At 42.9% G+C, this 19,317-nt stretch overlaps 1 protein-coding gene across 6 annotated transcripts in view; it reads right to left on the bottom strand.

Annotated features, from left to right (window-relative positions):
• RASGRP2 (RAS guanyl releasing protein 2) overlaps positions 1-19,317 on the bottom strand; it is a 194,220-nt gene that overhangs the window by 126,843 nt on the left and 48,060 nt on the right. For 3 of the 6 annotated variants that reach the window (XM_088442506.1, XM_088442508.1, XM_088442509.1), the window contains exons 2-3: positions 13,892-14,040; positions 10,748-10,850 (exon numbers count right to left, since the gene is read on the bottom strand). In XM_088442506.1, the coding sequence (XP_088298632.1) occupies positions 10,748-10,850; positions 13,892-13,961 (173 nt within the window). In that variant the 5' untranslated portion in view covers positions 13,962-14,040. Of the gene's footprint in view, positions 1-10,747; positions 10,851-13,891; positions 14,041-14,328; positions 14,401-14,424; positions 14,469-19,317 lie in introns of those variants that run through there. The other 3 variants (XM_088442505.1, XM_088442510.1, XM_088442507.1) reach the window with 2 other exon arrangements.

Genomic DNA, 19,317 nt, shown 5'->3' with positions numbered 1-19,317 from the left:
ACCCAAGAGCACAAAAGATAACAGCTCAGTGTATTAGGTTACTAAATAATAATAATAATAATAATAATAATAATAATAATAATAATTAAAAAAAACACAATCTGGAGCAGAACTGACTAAAGGCAACTGAGGCCTTGGGCGCCTATTCATTATAAAGTTTGGTGGCCCCACGGAAATTATGTTTGAAATTTGCCGTCATTTTCAGTGGCTGACACTAACGCACTGGAGCAATTCAGTATAACTCTGATGCCTGGGCAGCTGCTCCAAGAGGCAATTGGGGAATGGTATAGTTACCAAATGGAGTACATTACAAGTGTGGGTCACTTGGGTTTCATAGTTTAGCCAACCACTCCTTAATCTAATATGTTGGTTTTTCAAAGTGTTACCCTACATGGAGATATTCCTTGTTTCTTTTGTTCAGCCCAAGGTAGTGGTCAGGAACCATGAAAAGCATAGCTTGAATGAAGGAAAATTGCTACACCCAGTAAGACCCTTGTAATCTGCTATTCTTTCATCTTTTTAACATTTTTATGATTTGTATATATTTTTTATTATATTTTTAATGTGTCAAGATTCCACTTTAGTTATATCTCTGATTTTTTTAACCAATTAATACTTTTTGCAGGGATATATTCCCTTCTTTTGAGTGGATAATTGATGCATATGCATCAATTATCCATATTATTTTAGTTATTTTCATACTAAATAACATTCTAAATAACATTATTTTAGTTTAGTTATTTTCATACTAAATAACATTCTCAAAACTTATTGGTGTGTACTATTTAAGTAACCGATATCCTTTCTAATTATTGTGAAGTCATTACACAAGGCAAATCCAATCCCATATTAAAACTAGTCTCCCATACAATTTAAAACTTATGGACATCGAGCCAGGGCCATCTCTTCCATTGGGCTTGTTGGGCAGTTGCCCAAGGGCCCAAAGCTTGTAGGGGCCCACCAACCCGCCACCCTGCAGCCGCAGCCAGTTGGTAAATTTGTGATATTTTTATACGACGGCTGCCGGTGCACTGTTTTCCGATCAAACCTCCCCCACCCCATTCCCCCGGTGATAAGTACTCACCTCAGTCCCAGTTTCACTTCATCCGCCGGCTTCAGACCAGTCAGACAGAGTCTCTCTGCATGTGTGGGAGGTCTGATGGGCATGCAGGAGGGTTTAATTTTATTGACCATTTACATTTTTTCCCGTGAATGGGTGGGTAGGATTCCCAGTGCATTGCTTTGCCCAGGGCCCACACTGCTATTAAGACAACTCTGCATCGAGCAAATAAATGTTCTCTGCATCTTTTCTCAAAGTGTGGGCCCCTTCTTAATATACTGTATGATGTGGGTTTTTCATGGTGTTACCCTACATGGAGATCTTCCTGGTTGGTCTTGTTCAGCTATTACCCATATATAAATCCGCCCAACCCCTCTTTCCCTTCCCAATAAACAAGACACTGTCACAGAGAGTAAAAAAATAATAACCCAAAGGGTGTTGGTAATGTATTAAAGAGATAAAGAAAAAAGCTTTTAATAGGGTGATACTAAAAACATTAAACTTACTTATTCCTTAAATAACAAATAGTTTGATAATCACACACATTAACGGAATACATAAATGAATTGTTACCTAATATGCAGTATTGTGAAATGTGTAAAACACACAACTAACCAAAACCAAACCTTCCCCTATAGCTATTTCCAAACCATAACCTTAACCGAAATGTGCCAAATCCCAATCGCCTTTCACCCAAATCCTATATCATCTCTGAACCCTGAACATCAAAATCTTAACCCTTTGTCACTCCTACATTCAACCTATACACTTAGGGATAAAATTTACTAAAGTGAGAGTTTTTAAAAGTGGAGATGTTGCCCATAGCAACCAATCATATTCTACTTAACATTTAACTAGTACCTTCTAGAAGATAATAGCTAGAATCTAATTGGTTGCTATGGGTAAGAACTCTACTTCTAAAAACTGTCAATTTAGTAAATTTACCCCTTACACTGTAAATAAACTGGACTAATATTATACTGTAAACCGGGGATGGGGAACCTTTTTTCTTCCAAGGGCCATTTTGATATATTAAAGTTTCAAAAAAGGTTTTCCGGTTGCACCAGACACCATATATGCCCTAATATTTCATTAGACTAAGCCCCACAAATATCATTTTCTCAATTCGGAAAGGTGGGGGTGCTACCACGGACACGTTATTAAATACTGATAAGGGAAGGAGGAAAAGAAATATCCATAGAATAATACATAACTTTTAATAACTTTTTATAGTGTCAAGAGACTAAAAAGCAAAAATATATTTAAAAAGAATTTGGTGTGTGTAGTGTGAATGACTGTATTTTAAAAAAGCGTATGCTCCTGATCCACTGAATGTCCTTTTATAAATGTCAATATGGACAAAATCACCACCTACATATTAACCTCACACAAAATTAATGCATTGAGTACTACGGTTAATGTATGTATGGTGCATCATATCTCACAGCATATCAAGGATATTATACTACTGGTTTAGATGAGAAAAAGAAAGAGGATATTAATCCCAAATACATGGTCTTGTAATTATTGGTTAATTGTCAACTCATGTATTATATCTTATATCTATTGGTATGAGTATGAGGTTTATTATTTCTATTTTTAACCAAGGGATACCACAGCAAATATGCTGTGTAATTCCTCTCTATTGCTGTTGCACTCACAGCAACAAATTGGTATTTTTATTTTAGTTTGTATTTAATTAATACTATTTCTTAATATCTCATTTAGATGTTTGTAGCAAAATTCCCAATCCCTTATATTTTTTCACAAAAGGCTGTAGCCTATATTTATATATCATAGACCATGTGGCTTCTCATAGTTGTCAGTGCAAGTATTGCTGGGAAGTAAATTATGCAGATTAGCATACATATTCATTATCACTCATTTCAGCTTGATTTATAAATCTTTATGTGCTCAAGTGCATGTACAGGGAAGTCCCTTTCATAAAACAGCACTGCACTTCATAATTGCATTAACAGTGTGCTTGGTGACAATGCTGCACATTTTCATTCCTATCACAATTTCTCATATGCTGACCGTAGTCTCTAGTACATTGCGCTGCTATACACATCTCTTTATCATAATACATTAAACATCTCAGATTGCAGCGCTGAAGTACATGACTATCACAATTAGGACATAGTGGTGTGGAGTGCCGCTGGACCGACGCGGCGTTTCGCTGTATGGCTTTATCAAGGCACACTGTAAATAAATTGGACTAATATTATACTGTAAAGTAAACCAATATAATAGTCTACTTCAGTCTCTTTTTATAATGGCCATAACTATGTTGGCGCACTTTAGAAATGTTAAACCAGGTCTGATTATGCCAATTGTTGATACATATAACTCCTCTTGAATATTCTTTAATTTATGTTTCCAACAATAAAGTTCTCCAGCTCACATTAATATATTTTTGAGGAAACATATTGAAGCAATGAACTGATGCTCTTGGAAGCAACTCTTTGGGCCTTTCAGAGTTAGGTGCCAATCAAAAAAAAAAGAGGAGCAATTTGCAACTGGGCAAAATCATGTTGCAGTGAAGGTGAGACAAATTTGAAATGTGCAGAGAGATATAGATTGGTGAGTGGTGTCCTAATTTAACTCTAAATTTCAATGTAAAAGCACATAGTGTATATGTATATGCAGGGGCGTAGAGAGCCATGCCGGGCCAGGTAAAGAGGGGGCGTGGCCTAATTTCAGAAGGCGTGCCCACGCCCCCTTGAAAAAAAATAGTGTTTTGCAGCACTGTGAAGCAGCGTTGCGCGCCGGGAAGGGGGCGCTGTGAGCCCCTCAGCCCGGCGCAAAGCCAGTTTGGGGCGCGATCAGTGTGATCGCTCCCCCCTTCAGGCATAGGAGATTGTTGTGGCTGCTACTTAGCAGACGCAAGCAATCTCCCGCTGCAGCCCAGCACACGCTGTGTGCTGGGCTGCTGCAGAGGGAGGGAGGGAGGGGCGGCACCAGACCCGGGCCCCCGCCGGGCCCCTCAGGAAGCCCAGGTCCGGGTAAACTGTACCCGCCCCCCCCCCCCCCCCTCTCGGCGCCCGTGTGTGTGTGTGTGTGTGTATATATATATATATAGATATATATAGATATATATATATATCATACTTGCCAACTCTCCCTCATTGTCAGGGAGACTCCCTGAAATAGTAGCACTCTCCCTGTCTCCCTGAAGAGTCTAGCAATCTCCCTCATTTCATCCTTACCCCCATTATGAAGCTGTTATATTAAAAACAGAGATATACACATTCAAATGGGATCATTAGTGTAATTTCCTTGCATTGGTTATTAAAAGGCACAATGATCCCTATGAATTTCTGAAAAGTATTAGTGTGTTTTCATCAACAAACAGATCTTACTAACTGCTTTTGGGCTGGTTTATATTTGGATGTAAGTCAGGTTTAGGACACGCCTCTCAGATTTATCAGTACACGCCCACTGTAACACACGCTCATAGGTGCTGCTTTCACAATCTCCCTGAAATGCCTTTTCAAAAGTAGGCAAGTATGATATATATATATATATATATATATATATATATAAATATATATACACATACATACATACATATAGTACCAGTCAAAAGTTTCGACACACCTTCTCATTCAATGGTTTTTGTTTATTTAAATTATTTTCAACATAGTAGATTAATACTGAAGATATGAAAACTATGAAAGAACACACATGGAATTATGTAGTAAACAAAAAAGTGTTAAACAAGTCAAAATGTTTTATAATTTAGATTCCTCAAAGTAGCCCCCTTTTGCTTGGATGACAGCTTGACGCTGGCCCGGCGCTTAATCATATATTTGCAAATGTATGCAACTAATACCTCTGAATTTCTATTATTATTTAGGGTTCAAGTATTTTTGCTGATATTGTTGCAGTGTGTTGGAGGGAACACCCTTTTCTTCTGTGGTTCAGAGCAAACCCTGCCCTTTACAAGCACCTTGCAATACCATTAAGATGATGTGAGCGACCACTATATTTTTTATTGCAGTTCTGAGAGGCATGAAGGGAGCCAGCATTGGGAGGATGTGCTGGTTCATATAGTGCCATTTGGAGGTTTCTGGGGTACCTCCTAGGTGAGTCAGCTCTCGGCTTATCTATACTGTATATATGTACTGTTATTATGCAGTACATTAATATGTAATTCTATGACCCAGAGTGGGTGCTACTATTAGGTAGCATTAATTATTTTGGGGTGAGCGTTAGTGCGTGGGCCCCCCTAAGTTGATCTGGCTGGGCTTCTTAAGGGCATCACCACATAACTCACATAGATACATTTTCAAATCACCTTTTTATTTGTTTGTTTATTATTCATGTAATTTTAATTCTTCCTTACTATATTAACAGTTATTGCTTATCTTTATACATCTATACTTTACACTTCACTATCACCTTTTTTCGTTTGATGCCCTGGGGATGGTCCTTGGCTGGATTTTTTTGGGGTACCCTGCACCTCAGACGTGAACCCCTGAATGTTAGGGACGCTGGTATAGAGGAGCCTTGACACTGGCCCAGCGCTTAATCATATATTTGCAAATGTATGCAACTAATGCCTCTGAAATTCTATTATTATGTAGGGTTCAAGTATTTTTGCTGATATTGTTGCAGTGTGCTGGAGGGAACACCCTTTTCTTCTGTGGTTCAGAGCAAACCCCACCCTTTACAAGCACCTGTGCAATACTATTAAGCTGATGTGAGCGACCACTATATTTTTTATTACATTACTGAAGGCCTCTAGCCACCATCCTGACTCCCTGAAATCGAAGCTCCCCATTTTACAATTTTTACGGATAATGAGGAATAATTCTGATATTACAAGAGCGGATACTCAACTGGAGGAATGTAAATAGAGGTTTATCTTGAGTGGTTACCAACCTAGAATTGTGACAGATTGCCTCACCAGAGCTAAATACATATTTAATAGATGATCGAAGGAAGTGAAACAAGCAAATAAGACTTGTAACCGGATGATCCTAAATACACAATGTGATACCAGTCTGAGAACTGTACAAAGCACTGGCCTTTGGTAACCAGTTAACCGGCATTTAAAAGGCTACAAAGTCAGAGACCATTATTGAGTGTTTGGAGGGGCCCTAATCTAAAGGATACACTATTAAGACCTAACTTGCAACCCCAAGTACCAACTGAAAGAAATTGGCTGACTCAATGGAATGGCTGTTATAAGTGCCTTGGATGCACAACCTGCTGTGCGATGACCACTGGAAAATTTTTACTGGACGGAAGATTTATCTCCGTTACCGTTTAACATGCCAGATGGATCATGTGATTCACATGCTAACTTGCCCTTGTGGATTGACTTACATTGGTAAGACCATTCGAACATTTCGAGAGAGGATGACCAAACACAGGTCCTCTATTTGTCTGGCCTACAATACTGGTACCTCAGATAAACCTGTGGCTCAACATTTTGTGAAAATGAGACATCAGATATCAACACTTTGATGTATGATTATCGATTGGATACCCCCACTTTTGGGGGGAGGTGATCGTGGCTTAAAATTATTGAAAAATGAGGCATGGTGGAATCACCACTTGGATACTGTAGCCCCTAAAGGGCTGAACGAGATGAACCCACTTTCGATTTTTCTATAAAAATGTGCTACTCAGTTAGGACTCATAGGGGTAAATTTACTAAAGGTGGATTTGGCATTTTGAGTGATTTGAGGTGCGATTTTCATTCGACTTATCTTCGACTTTGCTTTTGGGTATTTACTAAAGGCCAAATCGAATGTAAAATCGGACTTCAAATCGAATTTTGAGTCAAATCGGCCTCAAATCGACCATCGGAAAAACATTGGTATTTTTACATAGCCCAACACACAAAACTTATTTACTATCATTCGATTTTAAATCGACCTCAAAATCGGACTTCAAATCCCCAATACAATAGACCTGCTCCATGCTTTCGATTTGAGCATGAGCAGGTCGGATTGACACAGATACATGCTGACATCAGTGAAATGCCTGCATGTATCTCACTGTAAAAAGCAAATAAAGAGTTAAATTTAGAAAAAAATTGACGAGAAGTCCCCCCCCCCAAATCAGAACCAGCCCCGGACTGCTGAAACCCAGGTCTGGTTGACTAAGTACAGGGAAAAAATTACGTAGGGTCTCACTGTACTCAGTACAGCCAGCACTGGGCTATGGGAAGCAGGGTTGGTTCTGGATTTACTGGGAAAAATTTGCGTAGGGTTCCCCTGTAAATCACAGAACCAACCCTGGACCCTTTCTAATGGGGGACTGATGCCACAGCCAGGGGAGCCCTATCACCGGGCACCCCAGCCGCAGCATCAGCCCTGAACGTTAGTCAGCCCAGGCCAGGGATCCCTGGGGAGTTGGAGACCCCTTCAAAAAAAGGGGTCTCCCTCTCCAGGGCACGCCTAGCCTGGGCTGATAGCCCAGGGCTATCCACGCCACCCCTGGGCGGTGGGTGGCGGGTTGATTGTAGGTGTTGTGTAAAAATAGATAAACATTGTCTTTCCAGTAGAACTGCAGGTCCCAGCCACAGGGTAACTAAAGTTTATCCTGCGGCTCCCACCATTGACTTCAATGGAGAGAGCCGTTCATTGGCTGAGAGGTGGGGCCTGACCTCTCTCAGCCAATGAATGAACAGACACGGAGCTTCGAAGGAGGAAGCCGCGTCTGTGTGCTTCATTCGGGAAGGAGTAATCATTCTGGTTAGGATGATTACTCCTTAATGCGATGGTCGGGTTTTCGTTTTATTATTTTAACCCATGGATGCCTACTGGACAAGGGGACCACTGGAGTGAGTATGTGTGAGTGTGTATGTATGTATTAAACTTATACTTTGTAAGGTGTGTGTGTTTCTTGCAACATTTCTTTACAGGTGAACTACAAGTCCCAGTGGGCCCTTAATTTAGTTCTCCAAGTACCAGCATGCGGGGGAGGCTTGCTGGGACCTGCAGTTCTACTGGAAAGACAATGGGGGTCATTGAGGCCCGGTCACAAGTACCGATGTGCTCGCAACCGGGTCAATGGGTAGTCCTGCGCATGCGCAGCGGGCGCACTGCGCGTGCGCAAGCCCCGGAGCGAGAGAGAAACTCTCTTGCTCTGGAGCTCGCTACAAAAGGGGCGGCTGTCGATGTTGATCGACAGCTCGCCCCTTTTTGTAGGAGGGCCGGGGGGGTGGTTTCCAAAATGGAGGCGTTCCTTAAGGAACGCCTACCGTTTTGTGGGCGGCCGCACTGACATCATCAGTGATGTCAGTGGGGAGCTTCCTGCTCCATCAGAGCAGAAAGCTCCTCTGAGGCTTGCGAGTGCCCAGACCCAACCTTAGGGTCTGGTCGCAAGCCCCGATGGTCGCGATGGTGATCACCATCGCGACCATCACCCTGGTCGCTAGCTAAGTTATGGGTGGTAACCCACAGCTTTGCTTGCGACCAGGAGGCCGCACCAAAAAGGCTTCTTGCGACCGCCTCAGAATGAGGTCCAATGTTTTTTCACTTCTAATTTTACATATGACTGACACAATCAGCCCAGGCTAGGGGTGCCCTGGAGAGGGCGACCCCTTTTTTGAAGGGGTCTCCAACTCCCCAGGGATCCCTGGCCTGGGCTGACTAACGGTCAGGGCTGATGCTGCGGCTGGGGGGCCCGGTGATAGGGCTCCCTGGCTGTGGCATCAGTCGCCGGTTATAAAGGGTCCAGGGCTGGTTCTGTGATTTACAGGGAGACCCTACGCAAATTTTTCCCTGTAAATCCAGAACCAGCCCTGCTTCCCATAGCCCAGTGCTGGTTGTACTGAGTACAGTGAGACCCTACGTCATTTTTTCCCTGTACTTAGTCAACCAGAACTGGGTTTCAGCAGTCCGGGATGGTTCTGTTTTGGGGGGGTGACCTCATGTTTAATTTTTAATTTTTAACTCTTTACAAAACTTTTTCAATGCAGATACATGCAGGCATCTCACTGATGTCTGCATGTATCTGTGTGAGAACTAACTGCTCATGCTGAAAGTGAAAGCATGAAGCATTTCTAATGCGTCAGGGATTTGCAGTTCGTTTTGAAGGGTGATTTGCCGTTCGATTTTGACATGAACATGCCAAATCGAACTGCAAATCACTCTTCAAAACCGACTCAAATCGAATTTGTTTTGCAAATCGCAAAACAAATCGAATCATAGTAAATGCAGTGAAAAAACTTTTTTCACTGCATTTGATTTGTCGATTTGAGAAGTACTAAATCACTCCTCAAATCGAGTTGCAAATCGACCTTTAGTAAATTTACCCCATAGTGTTATACATCGGTACTCTAAAAGCGATATTATCTGGTATTAACATTATGTTTTTTTCATGTATTTTTTCATGACTGTGTCTGAAGGAGATGGTAATCGGGCTGGATGATTTTTGGAATAGTATTTTTGTATGTTGTTATATATGTTAATATATGGTGTGTGTATGTCTATTGTTTAACAAGCGCTAGCTTGCGTTGGTTTTAAGTGATACTGAATCTGGGTGGATCTTCAGGCATTTGCCCGCTCTGTATACAATGAGTTTACTATGGATTACTCCAACTGTGGCTGCCAAGTGTTAGGTTTACATTTGTGGTTCAGGCAAACATGGAGCGCAAGCCTGCACAAGGTTGCTTAGCTGTGCGTTCCAATATGACCCGGAAATCCGGAAGCTAGACGATGCGCGGCATTTCTGGCCGGCGCCACGAGTGGTGGAGACTTATGCCGTATGTAAGTGATCGTGTGTTTCCAATCACGACTGCTGAGTGCTATGTCTACACGTAATTCCTCGATGTGTTTCAGGCTAGTGTGGAGCACAAGCCTGCACAGGGTTGCTAGGCTATGCGTTCCAACATTACCCAGATGTCCGGAGTTTTATTTGTTATGCGGCACCACCGGATGTTAATGGTGGTATTTGCAGAGATATATGCCGCATGCGAGTGATGTTCCTGGGGTACATATCAATTCTGGTGGCTTTACAATATTGGAGGAAATATATTTGTGTATTCTACACTAATAGGGTGGTATATGATAGATGGTTCTTTGTGATGATGTGACTTCCGGTCGCATCACACGTGCAGGCTGTATAAGAGCACGCAAGTGCCTGATGGGGGTGTTTCTACATTATGACTGACCTTGTAGAATATTGTTGGTCTTGAGAAAGGTCCCTGTTTGGCCGAAACGTTGACCTGGGACAACTGTCGGTGATATATATGAAAGAATAAAGTGTTGAGTATTTTTTCACTTCTTTGATCAAGTCTGGTGAATGCACTTCTTTTCATTTGGATATTATGGACTATGGACCTCATTCAGACCCGGTCGCAAGCGCTGAGTGCTCGCAACCGGGTCGATGTTTAGGTCCTGCACACGTACAGCGGCCGCCCTGCGCATGCGCAAGCCCCGGAGCGAGAGAGAAATTCTCTCGCTCCGGACCTTACTACTACTACTACTTTTGTGGGTGGCCACACTAACATCAGCAGTGATGTCAGTGGGGAGCTTCCTGCTCGATCAGAGCAGGAAGCTCCCTGGGGCTTGCGGTTGCCGTGACCCAACCTTAGGTCGCAATCACAAAGGTCTTGACCATAGTGACCATCAACCTGGTCGTTCGCTAAAGCTGTGGGTGGTAATATATACACACATTATAAGAGGTAAATAAAACATGATGTAGATAGTATTTTTAAAAGGATATAGAGCAAAGAGTTTCTTGGCAAGATCCCCAGAAGGGATGTACCATGGATGCATCATCAGAAACATCTGCAGCAGTTCTCGATCCTTAGTATTTCCATCTGAGTCTAAACGGGACAAAGACAAAATAAAGATCACTGAAAGGTATGGTAATAGTAAGAGGTATGATAGTCAACATAATTAATACATATGTATACTGAATATAAGCTTTCACCACCCACTTTCATACAGGTATCTGTATATCTTACATGTATATCTTACATGAAGCTTCATTTAGAGTTTGACACATATGGCAGGATTAGGGGAGCACAGGACTGGGCTCTGTAATTTCATGGTTTCATGGTCTTTCTCTGACCACGTACCAATGGAAATGAGCAAGTATCTCTCCATCCTCTCTCTTCCCTTATCTCCCCATCTTCTCTCTTCCCTTATCTCCCCATCCGCTCTCTTCCTTATCTCCCCATCCTCTCTCTTCGTTATCTCCCCATCCTCTCTCTTCCTTATCTCCCCATCCTCTCTCTTCCTTATCTCCCCATCCTCTCTCTTCCCTTATCTCCCCATCCTCTCTCTTCCCTTATCTCCCCATCCTCTCTCTTCCCTTGGTTCCCCATCCTCTCTCTTCACTTATCTGCCCATCCACTCTCTTCCCTTATCTTCCCATCCTCTCTTCCCTTATCCCCCCATCCGCTCTCTTCCCTTATCTTCCCATCCTCTCTTCCCTTATCTCTCCATCCTCTCTCTTCCCTTATCTCCCCATCTTCCCTCTTCCCTTATCTCCCCATCCTCTATCTTCCTTATCTCCCCATCCTCTCTCTTCCTTATCTCCCCATCCTCTCTCTTCCCTTATTTCCCCATCCGCTCTCTTCCCTTATCTCCCCATCCTCTCTCTTCCCTTATGTCCCCATCCGCTGTCTTCCCTTATTTCCCCATCCGCTGTCTTCCCTTATCTCCCCATCCTCTCTCTTCCCTTATCTCCCCATCCTCTCTCTTCCCTTATCTCCCCATCCTCTCTCTTCCCTTATTTCCCCATCCGCTCTCTTCCCTTATCTCCCCATCCTCTCTCTTCCTTATCTCCCCATCCTCTCTCTTCCCTTATTTCCCCATCCTCTCTCTTCCCTTATCTCCCCATCCTCTCTCTTCCCTTATTTCCCCATCCTCTCTCTTCCCTTATCTCCCCATCCTCTCTCTTCCTTATCTCCCCATCCTCTCTCTTCCCTTATTTCCCCATCCTCTCTCTTCCCTTATCTCCCCATCCTCTCTCTTCCCTTATTTCCCCATCCGCTGTCTTCCCTTATCTCCCCATCCTCTCTCTTCCCTTATCTTCCCATCCACTCTTCCCTTATCTCCCCATCCTCTCTTCCTTATCTCCCCATCCTCTCTCTTCCCTTATTTCCCCATCCGCTCTCTTCCCTTATCTCCCCATCCTCTCTCTTCCTTATCTCCCCATCCTCTATCTTCCCTTATTTCCCCATCCTCTCTCTTCCCTTATCTCCCCATCCTCTCTCTTCCCTTATGTCCCCATCCTCTCTTCCCTTATCTCCCCATCCTCTCTCTTCCCTTATCTTCCCATCCTCTCTTCCCTTATCTCCCCATCCTATCTCTTCCCTTAGTTCCCCATCCTCTCTCTTCCCTTATCCTCCCATCCTCTCCCTTCTCTTATCTCTCACTCCACCCTCTCTTTCCTTATCTTCCCATCCTCTCCCTTCTCTTATCTCTCACTCCACCCTCTCTTCCCTTATCTCCCCATCCTCTCTCTTCCCTTAGTTCCCCATCCTCTCTCTTCCCTTATCTTCCCATCCTCTCCCTTCTCTTATCTCTCACTCCACCCTCTCTTTCCTTATCTTCCCATCCTCTCCCTTCTCTTATCTCTCACTCCACCCTCTCTTCCCTTATCTCCCCATCATCTTTCCTCCCTTATCTCCCCATCATCTTTCCTCCCTTCTCCCCATCATCTTTCCTCCCTTATCTCCCCATCCTCTCTCTTCCCTTATCTCCCCATCCTCTCTCTTCCCTTATGTCCCTTAAGTGGAAAGAGATAAAGTACCAACCAATCGGCTCAAAACTGTCACTTTTCAAACACAGCACGTAACATGGCAGTTAGATGCTGATTGGTTGGTACTTCTCTGTCCATTTTATCTCTCCAAGCTTTGATACATCTCCCCCTAAATCTTTTTGAGAATGTGCAGTAGCAGCACGACTGGAGGGATCAGATAAATCATATGAAAGTCCCAAGAAACCGTCACAGACTCCACAAGAGAAGTCTGCGAGTCCCTGATCTCTAAAGCAGAATCACTTCATCTTATAATTCAAATTTTACGTGCACTTTAGGTAATGTAAAAGAAGGGACATGTAATAAACACAATTCTAATGTCCCGTCACTCTCATAATTTATTTAAAACACTAATGAGCCTAAGCCCAAAAGTATTTTAGAAGAAAAAAAAGTTACAAATAATGAAGACGATGATTCCCATTCATGACTGCTCTTATTATAACAGCCTCAGTAGCACCCCTTTCAAAATTAACAATATAAAGTGTTTTAGTATATATAACACATATACATATATATAACACGTATGTATGCTCTAACGGCCTGATTCAGACCTGCTCGCAAGCGGGTCGATGATCTCCCACTGCGCATGCGCCACCTCCGGCGCGCGCATGCGCGAGACCGTCCAGCGACGGCTGCTCCGTTGCTACGGGTCTCACTACAAGACGGGGCGGCTGTCGATGTTGATTGACAGCTCGCCCCATTTTGTAGGTGGGGAGAGGGGGTGGCTGCACAAACGCAGGCGTTCCCTTAGGAACGACTGGCGTTTGTGGGCGGCCCTACTAACATCACTAGTCTACTCGGGCTTGCAAGAGCTGAGACCCTACCACAGGGTCTCCACGCAAGCCTAATGGTTGCGATAATCGCAATGGGCCCAAGGCCGCTCGCAAAAGCTGTGGGCGGTCACCCACAGCTTAGCGAGCGGCCTGAAGAAAAAAAAAGAAAAAAATCTCCCTGATTCAGAGCGAGCGCTCGCCAGCAGTGAGCGGCTCTGAATCAGACCCTATATATGATGTTTACTTCTGCTGTAAGAAACAGGTCATTCATCAACAATAAATAACAAAAGTCAACAAATTACACATTTATCTTTTAAGCTCTCACCAAAGTTCTGGATGCATACTGCTATCATTTCATCAATGGTGAGGCCTTTCTCCAGATCCAAAGTATCCATTTCTGGTTTTTCATTGACAATTTCAAAGGTTCAGTAGGATGAGTTCCAAAAAGTTCATAAATTCTGTCACACACACCAGCTGGATGAAAAATAACAAAAACAAAAAATAAATTGCTGTACTTTTTTTTTTATCATTTTTTTTTTACCCGAAAACCCATCATCCAGGAAGTACCAGAAATACAGTATAAATAATTGCTGCTCTGTGTTAAAACGCCCTACACACAAATAACAGGTGGAGCAGTGCTAAAGATCAATAAAGAAAGGAATATCAGGGTTTGTGTGAAAGTAATACATTATATTTTTGGCATAGAGAGCCTAAATTACGAAACAAAAACCTTATCAGAAGTCTCTAAGATAAATCACATACCTGTATTATTGTTTGGCATACATTAAGCGCTTTCTCATATTGTTATTCACATTGCAGAAAGGTGAAGTGATATGTAAACACACTATACAACCTTACCCCTCCCAGATTTTGGGTAACCTCTTCCTCTGTCTGTTGTGATCTTACTGGTTTCTTCCTGTTTTCATAGCTTGCTTCCTCTGGCGTTGGAAACCTCTACCTAGAATGTTATCCCCTGGGTCTCTTGCAACATCAGTGGTGTTTATTCACATAACTCATTATTAATGATAATACCTTCTCCGTTATGTACAATGTATAAAGTGCTCTGACTGCAACTCAGGACCTCAGTCAGAGCCGGACGCTATTTGCGCTCGCTCGTTCAGAAAAAGGGGCCGTATATTTAAAAAGAGCGCTCGCTCTTTGCGGTCTGTTGACGCCTCTATGTCTGAACGAGCGAACGAAACATGCGCTCGCTATTTTTTTAAAAACGCCCCCTGGCCGCTCATCTCCGCTATTTATTAGATTAATCAAGTACATCGAAAGGCGTATGAACTGCTCGCAGTGCTTGTGGTAGGATTTTCCTACCGCAATCATGCGAGCAGTTCAGGCTAAAAGACATCCAAGTGACGTGGCCGATGATGCTGCTTTGTTAATTATGCACACCCTTAAAACGCCCGTTTTGACCGTTTGGCACGCCTGCGTTCTGATCTCCACTTTCAAGCACCTTCCCCTGTTACCACCCACAAACGCCTCATTCTGTCACTCAAATTAGCAGACATTCACTATTTTGCGAGCACACAATTTCCGACCGCAATGACTGGTTCGCGCATGAGTATTACAACCCATACGCATGCGCAGTTGTGTGAACATCGCTCAGAGCGAACGAGCGGCCGCTTATGAGCGGCTCTGAATCAGGCCCTCAATTCATAATAGATGCATATTATATGATATCTATACAGTGACGAATTTTACCTAAGAGCTGCACACTGCAGCCCCACCAATATAAATCAGCTGCCCCAGTGATTGCAGTGGTTTCAGGGCCTGATTCACTACGGAACGCACGCAGTTCCCCCCCGGTATAGTATGCTAATCCATTGTGATCGCAATGCAATCTCAGCACAACATAAGGACGCCTGCTTTACCTTATACACATCCGTAATGTTTAGCAGGACTGTGAAAACATCGGTACAATCGAGTACCATCGCAGCCTCACGCATCTTGCACAAGCCCTGACCTTACTCAAATTGCTAACTTCCATGCACGCTATCAGGCCTCAGGCTGTATAGGGCATCGAAGTGGATAATTTATGCACGCCCCTGCAACGGCGTTCGAACGCACTGGCACGCCTGCGTTCGGCCGACCACCCCCCCGTTACCACCCACAAACAGCACTTTTTGTCAATCACTCTGCGATGGGTCTGCGTAGTCCCTACAGCAATGGCTACTTCGCACACGTGCACTGCGATGCATACGCAGTACGCAACAATCGGACGATTGCGTGCGTATTAGCAACGGCGTCCCTTGCTGAATCAGGCCCTCAAATTGGAAACACTATCTGCTAATCACATGCTGGAAGTAAGTTTGGAATTCAATCAGCAGTGCTTGCAATGGGAAGTCACGCCTCTGCCTTTCTGCCTGCTCTAATGCTTCTAGGGGCAGCAGCTGATGCAGTTCCTAGATGCCTCAGGGGAGAAGGGAAGTGGGGGTGCGCAGGGGTATGTGCCAGCCGTAATGTGCTTCTAGGGGCTGCCACCGATGCAATACCTAGAAGTAGGGGCGCACTTCACTGGTGCTGCAGCTTGTTGCTATGCTCAAGCCTTTTTTTTTTCTTCCCCTACATCATGGTGCTGCTCAGACGCACAGCACAGCGGCAGCCCCCTTCAAGATCATAGGCAGGAGCCGCCACTCTGTCTATACAATACACAAGAGCTGTTCAATTGATGGATCCCAAATATGACCAGCGAGAAAATTGGGCTGAACAGGAACATTCTTTGTTTTATCAATAGACCACTTTTTTCAGCAATAAGGCTGTTTTTAATTACTATTTATTGTGGCCAATAGTCAGCTGTACCGGAGATACCAGGTCACAACTCCAACAGTCCTCTTACAGCTTTGCCGGGCTAGATTCTGCAGATATGTGTATGTCTGCTCTCTCATGCACAGTAATATTTAGAGCCCAGCCTGGGCTGGTTACTGGTAATGCAGGTTCCTCCTGAAAAAGTAAAAACCAGCACCACATTATGCCTGGCTGAACCGGTCCCCCATGCTGTGAGATTCCCTGTAACAAAGCGAGCAGACTTGCCTGTCCTACCCTGCTTCTGGTTGTAGGGTCTGGCGGGAGGACCCATGCTATTTGTTCCCTGAATTAGCAGGCTATGACTTCTGGTTTGAAATGTGGTTGGTTTTATTTTAACATGGTTGTTTTATTTCAATGTTAGCCTTCAGGATGATGATGATGACTGGATGTGGCCTGATCAAATTATGCTTAAACTGTATCATGGTAAGGTCACACTCCTACACAGTACTATGAATCAATTGTAAAACGCAACACAATATGCTGGTGCCATATAAATAAATGGTAACAAATGTTAGTAAAATAAGCTGAACTTATCTTATGATGTAATTCCACTACCATATTTTAAATGTAATTTCAGGCTGTAAAATTGTGTCCTGCTATGCCCATGTTTTGTACCATAGTACAAAGGTGCAAATGTGCAAAAACTCAAAGTAAAGTAATGAAACAAATGGCTGAATGATTGCTTTGCATTATTGCACATTTGCATGTCTGTAGTATATAACCCATTTTCATTGTAACTTTTCTGTAAGCACAAACCACAGGATTATTGCAACGTTATATGCCTCCATCTGCTGCTGGGGAGTAGTGGTCAATGGAGAATACTATGTAGGCCAGGTAGTGAAGACAGCCTCTGAAATTTCTACATATCTTGATTAAACCTCTATAGGGACCAGTTACTCTCTGCAGCTGTATTTTACACCCTGCTGTAGTAGTGAGCGCTGGGCGAACCAAATACCCTGCATTGTATTTAACTGTAACTATTGGCATTAGCTGCTCCCACTATACATGGGGATACTAGATATAAGACAACACAGACCTGCAGTGGCAGCAACACTATTCACGGAACTTGACAGGACATCAAGACTCCATGATATTGGGCAAAAATTCTGCGACAAATTTCTACATATAGAAAGGTTGATATATAAGGAGACTAAACTATGGTGGGACAAACAAACACTGACATGGTACAAGAATAATTCAATTATACCAAAGCGACTGAAAATCAAAAAATCGTCTACACACAACAAGGACAATACACAATTTATGACAAAATTGGATAACATACTTCGAGATTGCTCCATGAACTTGATTCAATTTATAATTCAAACACATCATGCAGAATTAGTAGAGATTGACAAACAGATTACCATACTGAATAACAACCTAGACCAATATAGAGAGGATAAGGAGTTTAAAGTACTCGAGAATTTAGCACAAAGCAGACTTAATAAGAACCAAGAAAACATTGTAGCTGTGAAAAAATCTAAAATAATAAGAGACAGACTACCCAAAGAACACAAAAAAAGTAACAAAACCCGGGCACACAGAGGGGGGACAATCCATAAAACCAAGAAGGATCACAAGACAACGACTGGGAGTGGAATAACTGACACATACCAATTAACGAACAAGAGAACTCCGGTATACAAAAGACTCAATCTGCCTTACCAGGAGTACATGAGGAAACTGCACACACAGGTAGTAAAGACAACTGTAAAATATCCCACAGATATAACAACACAGATAAATCCAGAAAGATCTCCACTAGAAACGGATGGAGACATCTCTACCAACACCTCATTTTCCACTTATAGCTTAGAGGAAGAAGAAGACACATATGAAACATTAGCTCGACAATCTCTAGGAAGAGGATCTCAGACCACAGAAGTAGGCCTAACATCACCCAACAACCGTGATCTAAAATGGGGGAATATTTTTTAGAACAGGAGGCAGGTCCCCAGTCCTGAACAACAAAGAGCACACAAAAAAGAAAGCTGGATACACGAGAAGGGGAACGAGAGGAGGAAGAAAACACACTAGAGAAACCAAAGAAAAAAACAAACATAACAGCATTAACAATGGCATAATCAATATAAGTGATATAACATTAACCAAAACACAAGAACAACTGCTGAACAAAGGTTTAAAGTTTGCCCCCACAGCCAGACTAGACAAATTTCAAACCTATCTAGATATACATAAGTTCGTTCGTAAACTGACATTAGCAAAATACTACCATAACCAACCAAGTGTGAAACAAATAAATAGTTCTGAATACCAACATACGAATTTGAAACCCAGATCCAAATTCTACCCCCAACACTTCAGAGGACATCTAGTGGACACTTTTGAGAAACTGGTTACAAGGGAAGTAGACAAGATCAGTAATAACAACAAGGGTAATACCATGAATATCACCAGAGCAGAGCAACAAGCATTAAGGGAACTTAGTAAGAACAAAGAAATAACAATCAAACCGGCAGACAAAAGGGGGAGTATTGTTGTGCAGAATACCACAAATTACAACTGTGTACAACTGATGTCACATCCCTGTATACGGTCATAGGTCAGGACCAAGGCCTGGAGGCCATTAACCATTATTTAAGCAGTGACAATACTCTAAAGGAGGAACAGATTCAATTCATTTTGCAAGCCATACACTATATTGTGAAGCACAATTATTTCTGGTGTGAGGACAAATTCTATCGACAAACCACAGGAACCACAATGGGCCGAGCTATGCTAATCTCTTCATAAGTCAATAGGAGGACGATAACATCTGGTCCGGGCATGGCTACGGTGCAAATCTAGTCCTCTGGAGCAGATTTATTGAAGATGTGTTCTTTATTTGGAAGGGTAGTGAACAGACTCCTTGACATTACAATATATATTGAAAACAATGAACTACACACCAAGACATACATGAAGCCCATAGAT

Source organism: Taudactylus pleione, unplaced genomic scaffold, assembly GCF_031769625.1.
Source record: "Taudactylus pleione unplaced genomic scaffold, aTauple2 ptg000313l, whole genome shotgun sequence".
NCBI lineage: Eukaryota > Metazoa > Chordata > Amphibia > Anura > Myobatrachidae > Taudactylus > Taudactylus pleione.
Note: the sequence above shows the minus strand (reverse complement) of the source record. Positions and strands in the feature narration are given on the sequence as shown.